The sequence below is a fragment of the Leptopilina heterotoma genome, unplaced genomic scaffold (genome assembly GCF_015476425.1).
Source record: "Leptopilina heterotoma isolate Lh14 unplaced genomic scaffold, ASM1547642v1 Lhet_95, whole genome shotgun sequence".
Lineage (NCBI taxonomy): Eukaryota > Metazoa > Arthropoda > Insecta > Hymenoptera > Figitidae > Leptopilina > Leptopilina heterotoma.
The window spans coordinates 898,624-914,453 of NW_025111202.1; the positions used below are offsets into that span (position 1 = coordinate 898,624).

The 15,830-nt window shown below is 21.6% G+C and overlaps 1 protein-coding gene and 1 long non-coding RNA gene across 2 annotated transcripts in view; one reads left to right on the forward strand and one right to left on the reverse strand.

The window, feature by feature from the left end:
• Positions 1 to 15,830, reverse strand: part of LOC122512077 — a 25,828-nt gene continuing 9,998 nt past the window's right edge. Inside the window, exons 2-3 of the long non-coding RNA XR_006302593.1 lie at positions 11,371 to 11,468; positions 1 to 44 (exon numbers count right to left, since the gene is read on the reverse strand). This is a non-coding gene — a long non-coding RNA (uncharacterized LOC122512077). The remainder of the gene's footprint in view (positions 45 to 11,370; positions 11,469 to 15,830) is intronic.
• LOC122512066 (phospholipase B1, membrane-associated-like) lies at positions 9,006 to 14,376 on the forward strand. The gene is made up of 7 exons (XM_043627689.1): positions 9,006 to 9,459; positions 10,708 to 10,809; positions 11,238 to 11,449; positions 11,848 to 12,024; positions 13,023 to 13,315; positions 13,466 to 13,644; positions 14,056 to 14,376. The coding sequence occupies exons 1-7, from the start codon at positions 9,315 to 9,317 to the stop codon at positions 14,199 to 14,201; spliced, it is 1,254 nt and encodes a 417-aa protein (XP_043483624.1). The 5' UTR covers positions 9,006 to 9,314; the 3' UTR covers positions 14,202 to 14,376.

The window sequence follows — 15,830 nt, forward strand, 5'->3', positions numbered from 1 at the left end:
CAATTTTGTCCAGCACGCGAGTTCTCCAAAAACAATGTGATTATCTGTAAGTTTATTTTTTATTTCAGTTATTAATCAACAATTATTTTAGTCAAATCTTACATGACAGGTCTCTAAACTCATTACGTTTAGCTTATAGGTTATGTTAAACTTAAAGTCATTTATTGAAAACAATATTGAAAATTTTAAATTCTGAATCTTCTGAAAGTTCCGAAAGTTGTGAATTGACTTAATTTCTCTTAACCTATAAAATTATTACCTAAAGGAGCATTTCCAGCATTTTTTATTATTATTTATTGTTAGTAATAAATTTAACTCAATTTCATTTTAGAGCGATCTGTCAATAAAGTAAAATAAATTATAAGTGGTAAATAATTGAAATTAATGTCTAACTTTGGAATAACATCAACATAGGTTTAAAAGTAAGTAATTTAATAAATTGTCTTCGAACACACGGTGATGTGCTTATTAGGCAAAAGTTGTATCATAAAAATGATGAATTTCGAAAATAGAGCATTATAGTTCTTAACAATGCTGTTCGTATTACATTATTTATATACTTTTATTTTGTCTAAATATTATGCTGACTAAAAGAATAAAAAGAATTATTTGATAATACAAAATTCCTAATCTTTATCAAATAAGTATGAAACATCTGAAGAACATATTTTATAGTTTATCAAATAAAGTATAATTTTATTATTATTTTAATGTGAATATTATCATTATTGCTACTTCTGAATTAGTGTAATTGTTAATGTAACTTGTAGAATACGATTTAGAAATAACGATAAAAATTTTAATTACTAAAAAGAAAAAAATTAGATAAAAAGAGACTTTTCTTAAATATATTTTTCTCCTCTTTTTTTATAATTATTGATTGATGAAAATTCTTTTGAAACTATGATCATGATTTATTTTTTCGCACACAACTTTTATCTAAACTGATTGCTAATATCATTTTTGTTTCATGAGACTTAAAGATAACAGACATTACTGGGGTATTATAATTTAAAACTTAAAAAAAAGAGTAATTTAAACAAAAATTAAAAATAAAGAAAAACTTGAAAATGGAAATCGACTGACATTATTAAATTGATTTGCACATAATTAATTTTATCATTATATACCAGGCGAAGTTTCTAGAATAACAAAATCATTTTGTGAAAAACAAATACAATAAGATGTAAATTTGTTGGTTTGTATCTAAGCGAGATAACTGTTTTTATTAAGATAAAGACTTTCATGTGACTTATTGATATGTATATATACGGATATGTGCAAAAAAAAATTATAAAATCAAGTATTGCCCAATAAGTTCCAAAATTATATATAATTATGTTAATTATTTTTTCCAGTTTTTCTTTATATTCTAGGCAAATGGCAATTATAAAAAATAACTTTTAGATATTTCAGAGAATATCGTGTTTAAAAAAAAATTTTATAGAGGTTCAAATTTCCATATAGAAATATTATGTATACACAGATGGTACAAAAAATAAATTTTAATGCATAATTAATATTTTTCTTCTTAAATCTACGTCGCCAATAACCGTTCAATTTAAATTAGCTTTATAATATAAATCGAGAAACGAAGATATTAATTTCATCCATTCTAGATATAATAAATCACCTGTTTCAATAAACTTATATTAAACGAATTTTATACAGTTAAACAATTTTTTGAAACATTTGATACATTATATTTCAGATTAATTAAAATAGCAATTTTGTATTGTTTGTATTGTTATTCTTTTATTTCCAATATTTTTCTTTTTATTGCATTTTTATAATATATTTCACTATTTATTCTATTATTCAGTTTATTATTATTGATTATTAATAGATTTTTTGTCGAGTAAATTTTGCCAATAAATTATTTATTGCTTAATAATTTACCAAAAAATACTTAATTGGCAACATCGAGTCGAAAAAAATCGATTGTCCATCTTTCTAAGACAATTTGCTTGAATTAAATTCTCAGAATCATTATAATGATTGAATGTGTATTTTTTTCTTCTTTTTTTTGGAAACAGAAGATACGAATGATGATAACATATAAAATTACGAAATATTTGTTCACTGAACTAACATTGAGAAAATGGCAAAAATTTCATCATATTATTCAATTAATATTGCCAAATAGTAGTGTAAGCATGATTAGTCTGATAAATTATTTATTAATTATTATTATATATTATATGAAATTGAAAAACTATCAATATTTCCTATTTTAATGGCAAGAATATATAATTCTGAAGACAAAAATTTTTTTTTCTTCTGTTATTCAAATACAATTATTATTAAGTGACGAATATAAACGCGGTTATCTTACATTTCTCAAGGATAAAAGAATTTACAATCGAAAATGTAATTAATAACTATATACAAAATTGTAAGCAAATCATATAGGATTAATGAAATATCAAAACAAATTTAAATTTGAAGGTTGTTGTTGAAGGAAAAATTATATTAGAATTAATTAATTCGGTGCTAATTTTAAATTATCGAATTATTAACGAATTATTGAATTCCAAATGAATATTTGGATCAAATAATAATTTCAAATTTTGGATTCCAATTCATTTTTGTATCAATTTAATCCAATTCGGTACTATATTTAATTTCTTTCTTTCTTCTTCTTTGTGTATATTTTTTAATTTCTTTAAAATTTCATTTCAACCAAACAAAATATAGGTTCTGAGTCAAAAATATATTTTTTCTGTGCTACCACTTTTTAATTTTACAAATATTAAAAATATGATTAATAATTAATTAAAAAAATAATTTATATTAATTAATTGTAAAATTCAGTTGGCTCTCAGTCAAATATACCTTTTTCCAGGGTGTATATTGTACCCAATTAGCAACTTTTCCCAACTCCAATTCAAATGCGTAGAAAGAATAATAATTTTGTAAAATTTTAATTAAAAAAAAACAGAAAATTGAATTTTTTGATTGAAAACTAATCAAGGGGAATTCTTTTTTTATGAGAGACCAATGAAATGCACTTTGAAACGTGTACAGGAAACAAAGATAATTAATAACTGCCTCTTGGTGGGTTATCACTTTTAGTCTATACACACTCACAACTGCAAAAGCACTAGACAGATTTTACTCATCTGCCAGTGTTTTATACGTAAGAATCGATATGATTTGATAATATGTGACTCCACCAGAAAGGCCACGAGTTCACTTTTCTAAATCATTTTTATTTCTCTCTTTTATAATTTTGCGAAATCAAAATGTAAAATAAAAAAACGAACTTTATTTAATTTCTAGGAACAAAGCTTTTTTTTCCTTTTTGCATTATTTTGCTCTCAATGAGAGGCTTTTATACTTTTTAAACTCTCGAGAGATAATATTTTTCTATATAATAAATATTACTTCTATTTTTTTTTTGTTTATTTTAATTTTATTCATCTGTAGCTATATGTTAATATAATGGTATAAAAATAAAAGAATAAATAAATAACTGGAAATTACTTAATTTTCAGATGAAATGAAATTTCAAACACAAAAAAAATTTATTTCGAAATTTTTTCAATGAAAATAAAATAATCATTCGGGGGAATAAAAGAATGTAATACGAATATCATTGATCTATTGATATTGTGTACTATTAACACAATGACTTTTACTGATAACCTCACTTGAAAATTTAAGTTTATAATCATTACTTTCCTCAATATTGCATATTGAAAGAGCAAGTCATGGTCACATCCTTGCCAGAATTTGATATGATTTCTTTAATTCACATTATTTTATTCTTCAATTACACAGGCAAATTGTAGAAAATTAATGTTGTAATAATTATAATAATAAAAATAAAACAATAAAATATTTTAAAAAAATATTATTATTATAAAATTACAATAATTTATTCTAATAATAGTAATATTACTAATTCAAATTTAAAGAGTACTAGGTATCTATCTATCTGAAATAATTAAATTCTTATAAATAATTTTATTGACATATTTTTCAAAATAATAAAATTTATGCGAAGAATTTTATTAATTATTATGAAAATAATTCAATTCTCATAAATAATTTTATTAAAATTTAAATTCTTGAATTGAAGTTCCGAAGAATGTTATTATTTATTAAAATAATTATAAATTTCTGTGAACAATTTTATTAAAATTTTCAAAAATAATTGAATTTTTTCAATGAATTTAATTAAAATTGTATTGAAAATATTTCAATTCTTATGAATAATTTAATAAAAATTCTTCAAAACAATCGAATTTTTGCAAAGAATTTTACCAAATTTCTAAAAATAATTGAATTCTTTTGAGAAATTTTATTTAAATTGCCCTAAAAATAAATTAAATACCTGCAAAAAATTTTATTAAAGTTTTTGAAAAAAAAATATATTTATAATTAATTAGGAAATTAGTTAAGAATTTAATTTTTTTTTAAATTTTGAATTTGAAATTATTCCAAAATTGAAATTAATATTTAAAAAAAAAAATTTTTTTTAATCTGGCGCTTGTAATGTTTGCTAGTTACTAATAATAATAATAATGATAATATTAATATTGTTACTTGATTTTTATTTTCTTTGTATTAAAAAAATAAACAAACGAATTATAAATAATAATAATATTAAATATTATTATAATTATGTAATAACAGATTGACCTAAAGAAGTTTCTTGACCTGCTCGTTTGTTTTAGAATTACGAAATATGAAAAATTCTTCAATGGCCACTTCATCATTATCGAATCAATAATTGTCAATCTTTGACTCGTTCAATTAATCTGGCAAAAACAGATTAAATGCGACTATATTTAATAAAACAATGAAACTTCACCAGGAGAGCGTTAACAATAAATTATTTTCTCAACTTCCGTGTGATAAACGCGATATTAATTAGAGTCATACAATTTTTAAATATAAACGGCTATTTCAGTCACATGGAGAAAATCATCGATGATTCAATTGAAAAAGAATTAGGAATTTGATAAGAAACTAAAACTCTATTAGTGAATCTAGAAAAAAAGTTTTTGTTTCGAGATAAAATTCTTCTTGTTCCGAGAAAAAAATGTAAAGTCGATTTTTTTAAAATGTTTATAGCAATTATTATTTATAGTAATAATTATTTATATTTGTTTATTTATTTTTGTATTCAAGAGGAAAAAAATCGAGGAAAAATTTTTTTTTCAATTTTAAGGGGATTTGAACCTTGATGACGTCACAGTTTGTGCAAAGCATTAGTTTTAAATCTGTGACGTCATCATGGTTCAAATGCCCTTAATTCAAAAAAAAAAAATTTCATTTTCACATTTGAAATTGTATCATCATCGTTTAAAGGAAGAAAAGTTCGGTGACCGTTGACATATCTTTATAAAGAGCAAAAATCTCTTTCGATTCTTATATAGTGACGCATCAACCTTGACCTCCTCACACATGACCCTTTTTTATTCTCACACCTATTTCTCATATTTCTTTGAAAAATTATTTCTGTCTCTTTTATTTTCAGCCACTTTAACCTGTCTTTTCACTCGTAAAAAAAATCATATCAATCGATACGCGCAAAGTATATGCGAGTTACTGAAAATAGAAAGGTTATTTCTCTATTAGATTATATTTTTGGAATAAAAGCGCGCATAAACAGTTTTTTTCTCTCTTTTATATATCTCAATAGAAAAAGCAAAAAAAAAAAAAAAATTTCGGAAAAAAAATAATTAATAATAATAATAATTTTTATCGCCCGTGATTTATCAATCAATTATTATTAATAAACATAGAGTGATGAAATTAAATACATGATTGTGAATTTTAAGTAAACTCTTTCCTTGTTTGTAAATAGAATTCCAAAAAGAATAATTAAAAAATAATTTTAAAAAATAATTGAAAAAATAATAAAAAAGGAAATAATAAAAAATTGCATTATTCAAAAATTTGAAATTGAAAAAATAATAAATAAAAAGAAGTAGTCAATGTTATGAAATAATCAGACATCGTCGGATGAAAGCGAAAGTTTCACTACTTCTGTCCTCTGCAGCAAAGTTAGAAAACTGCAAGACAAAATTATTCTATGATAATAAGTAAATGTTTTTTAAAAATTAAAACAACTTTATCAATATTTAATGTAAACGATATCTTTCTAATCAGTGTCAGAAATAATTAATTTACTTTTAAATTTAAATTAGTGACTTTTTGCTTTTGAATTAGTATAAATTTTACTAAAAAAAAATAGTAGAAATTACAATTTTTTAGTAAAATCTACTAATTCAAAAACAAATAGTCACTAATAAAATTTATTTGAAACTTTTTCACAAAATTCAATTTTTCCATAAACATTCTTTTTAATTTTGATTTTTCGACAATTAAAAATTAAAAAACACCAAAGTGCCATAAAAAAAAAACGAAATGTTAAAATATTTCCACCTTTATGTTTTTAAATAATTTTAAATAAACCATTTTTGTTTATTAGCCAAATATGCTGATAAATTCAAAATTTACTTACTGTCAATTAATATATTTTTTCATATCTTATTTGTCTATAAAATGAATTTAAATTTTGAATCTCAATAATATTTTAATTTTCAAGTTTTAATAATATTTGATATGGGAGAACGAAATATCTTCTTTCCACAATTTCGAAAACATATTTTAAAACACAAATTTTTCAAATACAAAAAATAAGAAAAAAAATATTCACACCGAATTTTTATTTGCGGTTTTAAAATCAATATTCCCAGATACTGACAAAATATATACAAATATATTTAAAAGTAAATGCATAACACGTGTGTTTTTTTTATCCCTCGACTGAATTTTAATGTCCAGAAATTTGCCTTTCGTGAAACATTAAAATAAATGTTTCACGTGTTGGTATTTTAATTATTTATTCATGAAAACAAAGCAAAAGAAACATATGCTATTATTTTGTTATTCAATTCTGTCATTATTATATGAGGATAAAATTATTTCTTTAAAGTGATATTTGATTTTTAAAGAAAAAACTATTTAAAAGATGATTCCTTTTTCTCTTCATTATATTTAAAATGCCTTAAATAAATTATGTCTATTTATATCCTCGTTTCTTTAAAAAAGGAAAAATTCATTTTTTTAAAAGCATTATAATCAAAAACACTTGTTAACTTCTGATATAAATTCATTTTAACAGATGATATAAATTTATTTTCATTTACTGTTGTCACGGTTCAACTTTAACAAACTTTTTTTCGAGTTTATTTTTTCCTTTTTTTCTGTCATGTAATTATAGATTATAATTGTTAATTATTGAGTAAGTGTTATCATTTATCATTTAATCGTCATATTATGATTGGTATTTTTTTTCGTTTTTAAATTATATATGTATGCCACTACTACAACTAGAATTTAATTAATTTCCGTAAAAATGATCGTGAAAAATAAATTAACATTATTATTATTACAAACAGCCGGTAGAGTAATTGTGAAATATAAAAGTTTCTCTAAATATATATACCTATAGTTAACCAAATTCCTGACTAATTAGAACTCAATATATTTAATTTACAGAAAAAATTTTCAATAAACTTTCAACTCAGATAAGTTTGATATTTTTTTAATGGTTATTAATTTATACTCTATTCCAATAATTATTATTCCACAAAGGAATATTTTATATATAGATACGAAATACGAAGTATAAAACAATTTGTAATAAAATTCTTTGTAAGAATTTTATTATTTTCATAAATAATAAAATTCTTCGCAAAAATTCAATTATTTTCATAGATAATAAAATTTTTCGCAGGAATTCAATATTATTTTAAAAAAATTACTAAAACTCTTTGCAAAAATTCAATTATTTCCATAGATAACAAAATTCTTTGTCTGGAATTCAATTATTTTCAATACAATTTTAATAAAATTTTTCGAAAGAATTCAATTATTCAACAAAATTTATTGATTAAATTAATTGAATTAATTAAATTAATTAGTGTTTAAATTCTTCCAAAAAATGTATTTATTTTCAAAATTTATAATAAACTTCTTCTCAAGAATTCAATATTATTTCAGATTCAAATTTATAAAAATTACAAAATTTTTATTTTTATAAAATATTTCGAAGGAATTCAATTATTAAAATAAATTTTACTGATTAAATTAATTTCTGATTAAATTCCTGGAAAGAATTTAATTATTTTCAAAAATTTGAAGAAGATTTTTCGAATCAATTCAATTTTTTTCAAAATTTGATAATAAATTTCTTCTTAAAAATTCAATTATTTAAGATTTAAATTTACAAAAATTACACAAATTATAACGTTTTCTTTTAACAAAAACGTTATTTTTTAAAATTAAAAAAAATTACTTATTATTAACTCTAAATTATAGAAATATAATTATATTAATAATTATAAATATTAATTGATTAAAATTTTTAGAGTAAAAATCCTAGAAAGAATTTCCAAAGAGAGGAAGATGATAAAAATTTTCTTTGAATGAATTCGGTTATTAAATTAAATATTAGTCCATAAATACAGAAAAAAATGTATTTGATTCAAAATGCTTGTCAATTTGTCAAATAAATATTTACTTGATTCGAATAGTTTTTATTTCAATCAAATAAATTGTATTTGAATCAATAATTTCTGAAGAAGCATGTATTGGACTTATGTAAATATGAATTCTTTGATAGAAATAGTTATTTCATTTAAATAAAAAATATTTGATTCAAATTTTTTCCCCAATAATTCAGTTTTTGATTTATCATTATATTAATGATAATTATTTTACTTATTGAAATAAATATTTAAGAATATTAATCCTCTATTTTCTCAATTTAAAAATGTATTTGAAAGATAAAATTATAAAATTTCCATAAATATAAATGCATAAAGGAATGAAAATTTGCCGAGTAAACGTGTTCGCATTTTAGTTCTTTTTAGCGTATGAACAATAATTAGCCTATAGAAAAATTTTAGCGCCATTCAAAGAACTGGTAAATGCATATAGATATAGATATATATATTTATAAGAAGCTTGTTTTATGATAGAGAATTTGCCGGCCTTGGAAGGCTTCAGTAGTGGTAAAGCAGTGGTGGAACCAAGGTTCATGATCCTTTAATCCATCCTGTATTTTATTTTTCCTTCTTCTTTCATTCTTTTTTTTTATTTCTTTTCTGCTATTTCGAATCAACCACGATGTCAGAACACATCCTAAGCAACAGACTGAATTTTACCACCCGTCGATTTGGTGCATTCAAAGACATCGTGAAATAACAAAATAATAACAATTTGTGGGAAAAAAAAGAAGCTTCAAATTCTCGTCACAACATTAAAATATTTCTTTTCTTTATATTGTCATCATGACGAGATTTATTATTGTGCTTTTTTATCTGATTGTTGTGCCAATTTTATCCGTGACATGTAGAACTCAAAAAACTGAACTTGACACACAAGAAAATATTCGTACATGGCAAAATATTCGGGCATTCTTTTCCAAAATTAATAGTGAGTATTATTTGTTGTTGATAGTCGTTGAAAATTATTCTAATTCTTTTTCTAATTTTTCTAATGTTTCTATTTTTTCTAATTTGAAAAAAATTGTTTTCACATTTTTCTCAATTTTAAAATTGAGAAAAATATTTAAATATGTAAATATTGAAAAATATTGACGTAAATATTTTTAGTATTCGTTTTTTTACTACTTTGTTTACTGAATTTTAAATCCTTTTTTAATGATTTATTTTCTTAATAATAATGTACTGAATCGAATTTATTAAATTAAAGATTAATGGTAATTTTCGGATTATTTTCATTTTAATAAATTTTCTCACTATTATTCTTTAGAGGATTAATTTTCTTTGTGAATGAGATAGATATTAAGTTCTAGATACTAAATTATGTAAGTGTCCGGTTTTGCTTTTCTCAATGCATTTTTAATCAAATTTATAGGAATGGGCGAACTCAATTATTTTCTTTTGTATATGAAAATCCAACTTTCTATTTAATCCAATTTGCAAATATGTTCATTTCTCTCTTGATTGAAAATTAATTTAATTTTTAATATATTTATTATTTATAGAAAAAAGTTTTAATTTATAAATTTTAATTAAATTTATATTTAATTTCAAATTTTCAATTTAAAAATAATTTTATCCACCTAAATATACTCTATAAATTTGAATTAGTAAAAATGTTTACTAATTTAAATTAGTTACTTATTTTTTGCTTTTGAAATTGGTAAAATTATTAAGAATTAATATTTAATAGTAAAATTTACTAATTAAATACTGAAATTATTAAGAATTTCTATTTATTAGTCAAATTTACTAATTCAATACTGAAATTAGTAGAAACTACTATTTATTAGTAAAATTTACTAGTTAAATACTAAAATTAGTAAAAATTACTATTTATTAGTGAAATTCACTAATTGAATTCCGAATTTAGTAAAATCGAGTAAGTTAGTAAAAATTAAGTAAAAAATTTATTAGTAAAGTTTACTACATAATTCAAAAGCAAAAGATCAGTCACTATATAGTACAAATAATTAAACATTTTTACTAATTCAAATTTAGAAAGTAATTCATAGTTTTTAATTGCTTAAATAATTTTTTATTAATTAGTATAGTAAATAATAATTACATATTTCTAAGTTACTAATTAGGTGAATAATCTTAATTATAAATTATTTTTTGGACATAAAAAAAAGTAATATTTTTGTTTTCTGTATATTTATCAATTTTCTTTTTGCAGCTCTTCCAGGGAGAAGCGAAAAAATACTTGAAAATGCACGGAATTCACGACGGCTACAGGATCGAGTTCCAGATTATGTACCATTTCCATGTGACGTGAAAGGTATTTTTTTCCATTAAAATATCTTTCAATTTCATAACATATCAATCAAAATATTTTTAGTCGCAACTTATAAGCCTTTAACTTTTTAATTATCTAGAAATATTTTTAATAATAATAATTAGAGAATTAAAAAAAATTATTTAAATTTATTATATTTACATATAATTTTTAATTAATTAATATTAATTATTTTTACTATTATTATTATTAATTATACTAATATTATTGTTGGTTTTTTGCATACACTGAAAAAAAAATTATTTTATTCAAATAACCGATTACTTGTCTATTATCAAATAAATATTTATATTGGAATCAAATAAATTTTTTTTCAGTGTAATAATAATCAATAATTTAACATAAAATAATAATAATTCAAAAAATTATGAGTGAATTAAAAATAATTCTATTTTTTTGAATTTTTGAAGGCGGACGATCTTCGGTTGTACCGAATAGTGTTCATAAATTAAGACCCGGTGATATTGACCTTATTGGATCGTTGGGAGATTCATTAACAGCAGGATTTGGTATTTTCGCAACAAAAGTTGTGGAATTACTCACCGAAAATCGTGGAGTGAGTGCCACTGGAGGAGGACAAGGATCCTGGCGTGAATACCTGACGATTCCTAATATCCTTAAGGTGTGACAATCGATTTTACCTGAAAAAATTTACATTCTTTTATTATTACTGGCATTTCTTATTCGTTTCACTAAAATTTCTCTTTTAACTTTTAAACGGTCCTTTTATCTTTAAATACACTATTTTATTTTATTTTTTTACTTATTTTTACTAATTTTCTAATGTTTGCTAATTTTTACTCATTGTTTTTATTTTTGCTAATTTTCATTTTATTTTTTATTTTTTTTATAATTATATTCTCATTAACTTAATTAATTATAGTAGTTAATTAAATCAACATGATTATTATTAAGTTAACTATAATCTAATATTCGTGTTAAGTAAATAATAATAAATAGAGAATGAAATTTATTAAAATCTAAAAAAAATTGCAATTAAATTGAATTGTAAAATTTCAGGAATTTAATCCGAATTTAATAGGATACGCTGTCTCGGATTCTTTATCATTTCAAAGTGGATCGAAATTTAATATAGCGGAATCTGGAGCTATATCCGGTGATATGCCCTTTATGACGGAACAATTAATTCGGAGGATAAAGAACGATTCAAGAGTTGATATTGAAAAACACTGGAAGGTAAAAATTTGTCCAAAAAATTGAAATTTTTCTTTTCATTGCAAATAATAATAATAATATATACAATTATTAGATTTTAGAAAAAAATTACATGTAAAGCAGACAGTTTTTTACTGCCTAGTAAAAGAAAAACTACAGCAGTTAAAAAAAGAGTTAAGCAAGTAAAATATGAAACTAGAGTTATTTATTCTTGACCTCATTGTTAATAAAAAATAATTCAAAGAAAACGTTCAAGATTTTACGAAATAATTATAATAAAAAAACTAATATTCTATAAATAATATAATAATAGAAATTAAAAAATATAAAAATAATTAGATCACAAAAACGTAAAATTTATTTTTTATTAATCTTTATTAATAATCTAAGCATTCCGATAATTTGAAAATCCTAATTAAATTCTTTTGAAGAAATTCTTTGAATTTTTATAAAATAATGGAATCTTTTTAATAATTTGAATTAAAAATTTTGAGTGTAATTGAACTTTATGAAGAATTTATTTCAAGTTTTTAAAATAATCGTGTTTATTAATATTTGAAATTAAATACCTATTTGATTATTGAATTATATTAATATTTTTAGAAAATAATTAAATTCTTCTCTGAATTTTATTATTTTTTCAATATTTGAATTCATTCAAGGAATTTTATTCAAATATTGAAAATAATTGAATTGTTTCCAAGAATTTATTAAATTTTTATAAAATTATTGAATTCTTTCGAAGAATGTTATTAATTATGAAAATAATTAATTGTGTACTTAATAAAAGAATTTTTTAAATTTTGAATCTAAAATTATTAAAAAGTAATTAATTGTTATTTGAAATTAAAAAATTTTGTTATTTGCATAATAATAATATATTGAACATCAACACTTTTTATTCGTTTTTTGTCTCAATTTGACATCCGCAGAAAAACTATGAGTACTATATAATGATTACCAGAAGTAATCATTTAATTATTTTTAGTTGAAAAATAAAAATAAATTTTTGTTTGCAGTTAATATCTCTGATGATTGGAGCAAATGATTTCTGCGCTGAAATGTGTTATGTGCCATCACCATGGTCAATAGTGAAGAATCATCGTGAGGATCTTTTGGAAACTTTGAGAATTATTCGGGACAATCTGCCCAGAACACTTGTCAATATCATTCCACCTCCACATTTAAAAACACTATTTGATATCAAAAATAAACCACCAATTTGCGAAATAACAAATAGCTTCTCTTGTCCTTGTATTTTTGGTTTGAGATGGAGAAATCAACACGATGTTTTTTATAAAATAATGACAAGGTCAGATGAAAATTTATAAATGATAATCATTATTATTATTATTATTATTATTATTATTATTATTATTATTATTATTATTATTATATTGAAAATGAAATATTCGAATAATCATTATTATAAAGAGAAATTTACATAAACATTTTTACGCAGATTTCAAAATATTGAAGAGGAAATTGCACAATACACTGAATTCCAAAGAAATGATTTTGCTGTAATTGTTCAACCATTCACGACTAATTTATCATTTCCAATCGGAAAGGACGGCAATTTTGATCTTAGCTATTTATCAGCTGATTGCTTTCATATCAGTCAAAAGGCAAATGCCAGATGTAAGTTAAAAATATCACTTTACATTTTATCTTTATTTGAATATTATTTATTTTATAATTTTTGCAAAATATTGTTACTCACTATTTTTAATGTAACTTGTATTAAAAATAACTGGAAGTTAAATTGAGTCAAGTATTTTAACATCTATTGAATTTAAAAATTTGTTAGAAATTTAGTATTTTGAAAATTATTTTCCTTACTCATAAACACTGAATATTTGAAGATTAAAAGTCACTTTTTTATCTAAGACACAAATAAAAATCAGTTTTGTAACAAAAAACTTTTTTCCCTAAAAGAAAAGTGGTTTAGAAAATACAAAATATACTTTTTCCTTGTCACCTCTTTTATAATGTGAGAAATTTCCTCATTTTGTTTATATTTTACGTGTACTAATGAAAATATTGTTTTAGGCGCAAATGCAATATGGAATAATTTTTTTCTTCCGCCTGACGAAAAAATACGTGATTGGGATGATCTTTTTAAAAATTTTGCATGTCCAAATGCAAAAAGACCGTTTATAGCAACATGGAGAAATAGTCAAAGAAATTATTATTAAATTATTTAATACGTCGTGAATTTTCTTTTTAGTGACAATCAAAAGAAACCATTTCATGTAAATATACTCATTCATCTCACTTAATTCATATTTTACTTAGAGAGTGTAATTTAATTCATTACATCTAGAAAAAATATATATTTGACTCAAAGTCTGCTAAACTTTTTATTTGTTTCAAATAAATTATATTTGGTTCAAAGAAAAATTTTCTTACATGAAAAATTTGGTTGGATAAAATTTTTATTCACTCTAAATTCGAATTAGTAAAAATGTTTATAAATTTAAATTATTTTCACTTTTTTTGCTTTTGAATTAATAAATTTGTCTAACAAATAGTAATTTCTACTAATTAATTAGTATTTAAAATTTGGAAACAAAAAATTCACTAATTCAAATTAGTAAATATTTTTATTCATTTAAATTTAAAGAGTAAAACAAATAAATAATTTAGTAAGGTCTGAGACATATTTTTATTTGACTCAAATGAAAGATATTTAATCAAAATAAAATTTTTCTCTGGGTGTAAATTCAACTGAATTAATCGAATATTTAATTAATTAAATTATTGACTTTTGTCAAATTTCATCAATAATTATATATAAAAACTTAATTATCAATAAATAGTCATTCATCAATCATCATCAACTTTTCTCTCTATTTTGCATGGAACTTGAAAATTTATGTACAGTTTTTTCGTTTTAAATACTCTAAGGATTTGAAATATGCGAAGAAAAAGATTTCTGTCTGTCGGCGATATTTTGTACGGGTATCACATGAAAATGGCTCGAAGGAATCAGGCAAAAATTTGGCAATCTATTAGCGGTCCACTTCAAAAAAAATTACGAATTGAAAAAATTTGGAAACACTGATTTACTTCTGAGATAAAAATGCTTCAACTATAAAAATGTAATAGATAGCTCTCAAATTCGGTTTTGCTAATATTTCTGAAGTGAATAAAATTTGTCATCAAAATTATAAAATGAAGAATTACAAATAAAAAATTTCGAATTTACATATGAATTGAGAAGAAAAAAACGAAGTTTTAGAATTTTGTTATGGATTATACAAAAACTTAATGTAAACGTATTTTTTTGTTTGACATTTAAAATTTTATTGGCGGAATATTAAAATCATGATCAATTGAAAATTCAAAATTTTTGGATTGAAATATTCTTAGGTTCAATATTAGAAAAAAAATTAATACGATTAGCTAATCTTAAACTTGATACGTAAATAAAAAGAGGTACCTAAATTACTACTAGAATTATAAATCTTTTAATCAAAAATAAAAAAAAATTTAAATGGAAATGTATAAAAATTAGACCATTACAATAATTCAAAAAATCAAATCAGCTTCTTTTGAAAATATGAAATTGAAAGAAAAAAAAGAAAACATTTCAAGACATATTGATTACAAATGAATGAAATGATTTTGTTTCTTTTAAGAATTAATGAAAGATTACTTTTGAGCTTTCATATATTATAATTGTTTAAATTTGCACACTTTCGATTTTTAAAGTAGAAAAGAAATACCGCTCGGAAGAAACAAAAAAAAATTTCAATACACATCACGTTTAAATGCAATATGCACTCTCCTGAATGTTAATAAATTCCTTCTAGTTACATCGA

Excerpts from the sequence above, each read along its gene's own strand:
- LOC122512066 (XM_043627689.1), top strand. The coding sequence starts at position 9,315 with ATGACGAGATTTATTATTGTGCTTTTTTATCTGATTGTTGTGCCAATT. Across the intron at positions 12,025-13,022 it reads ATATTGAAAAACACTGGAAG|TTAATATCTCTGATGATTGG; the intron begins GTAAAAATTTGT and ends TTTTGTTTGCAG. Across the intron at positions 13,316-13,465 it reads TTTTATAAAATAATGACAAG|ATTTCAAAATATTGAAGAGG; the intron begins GTCAGATGAAAA and ends ATTTTTACGCAG.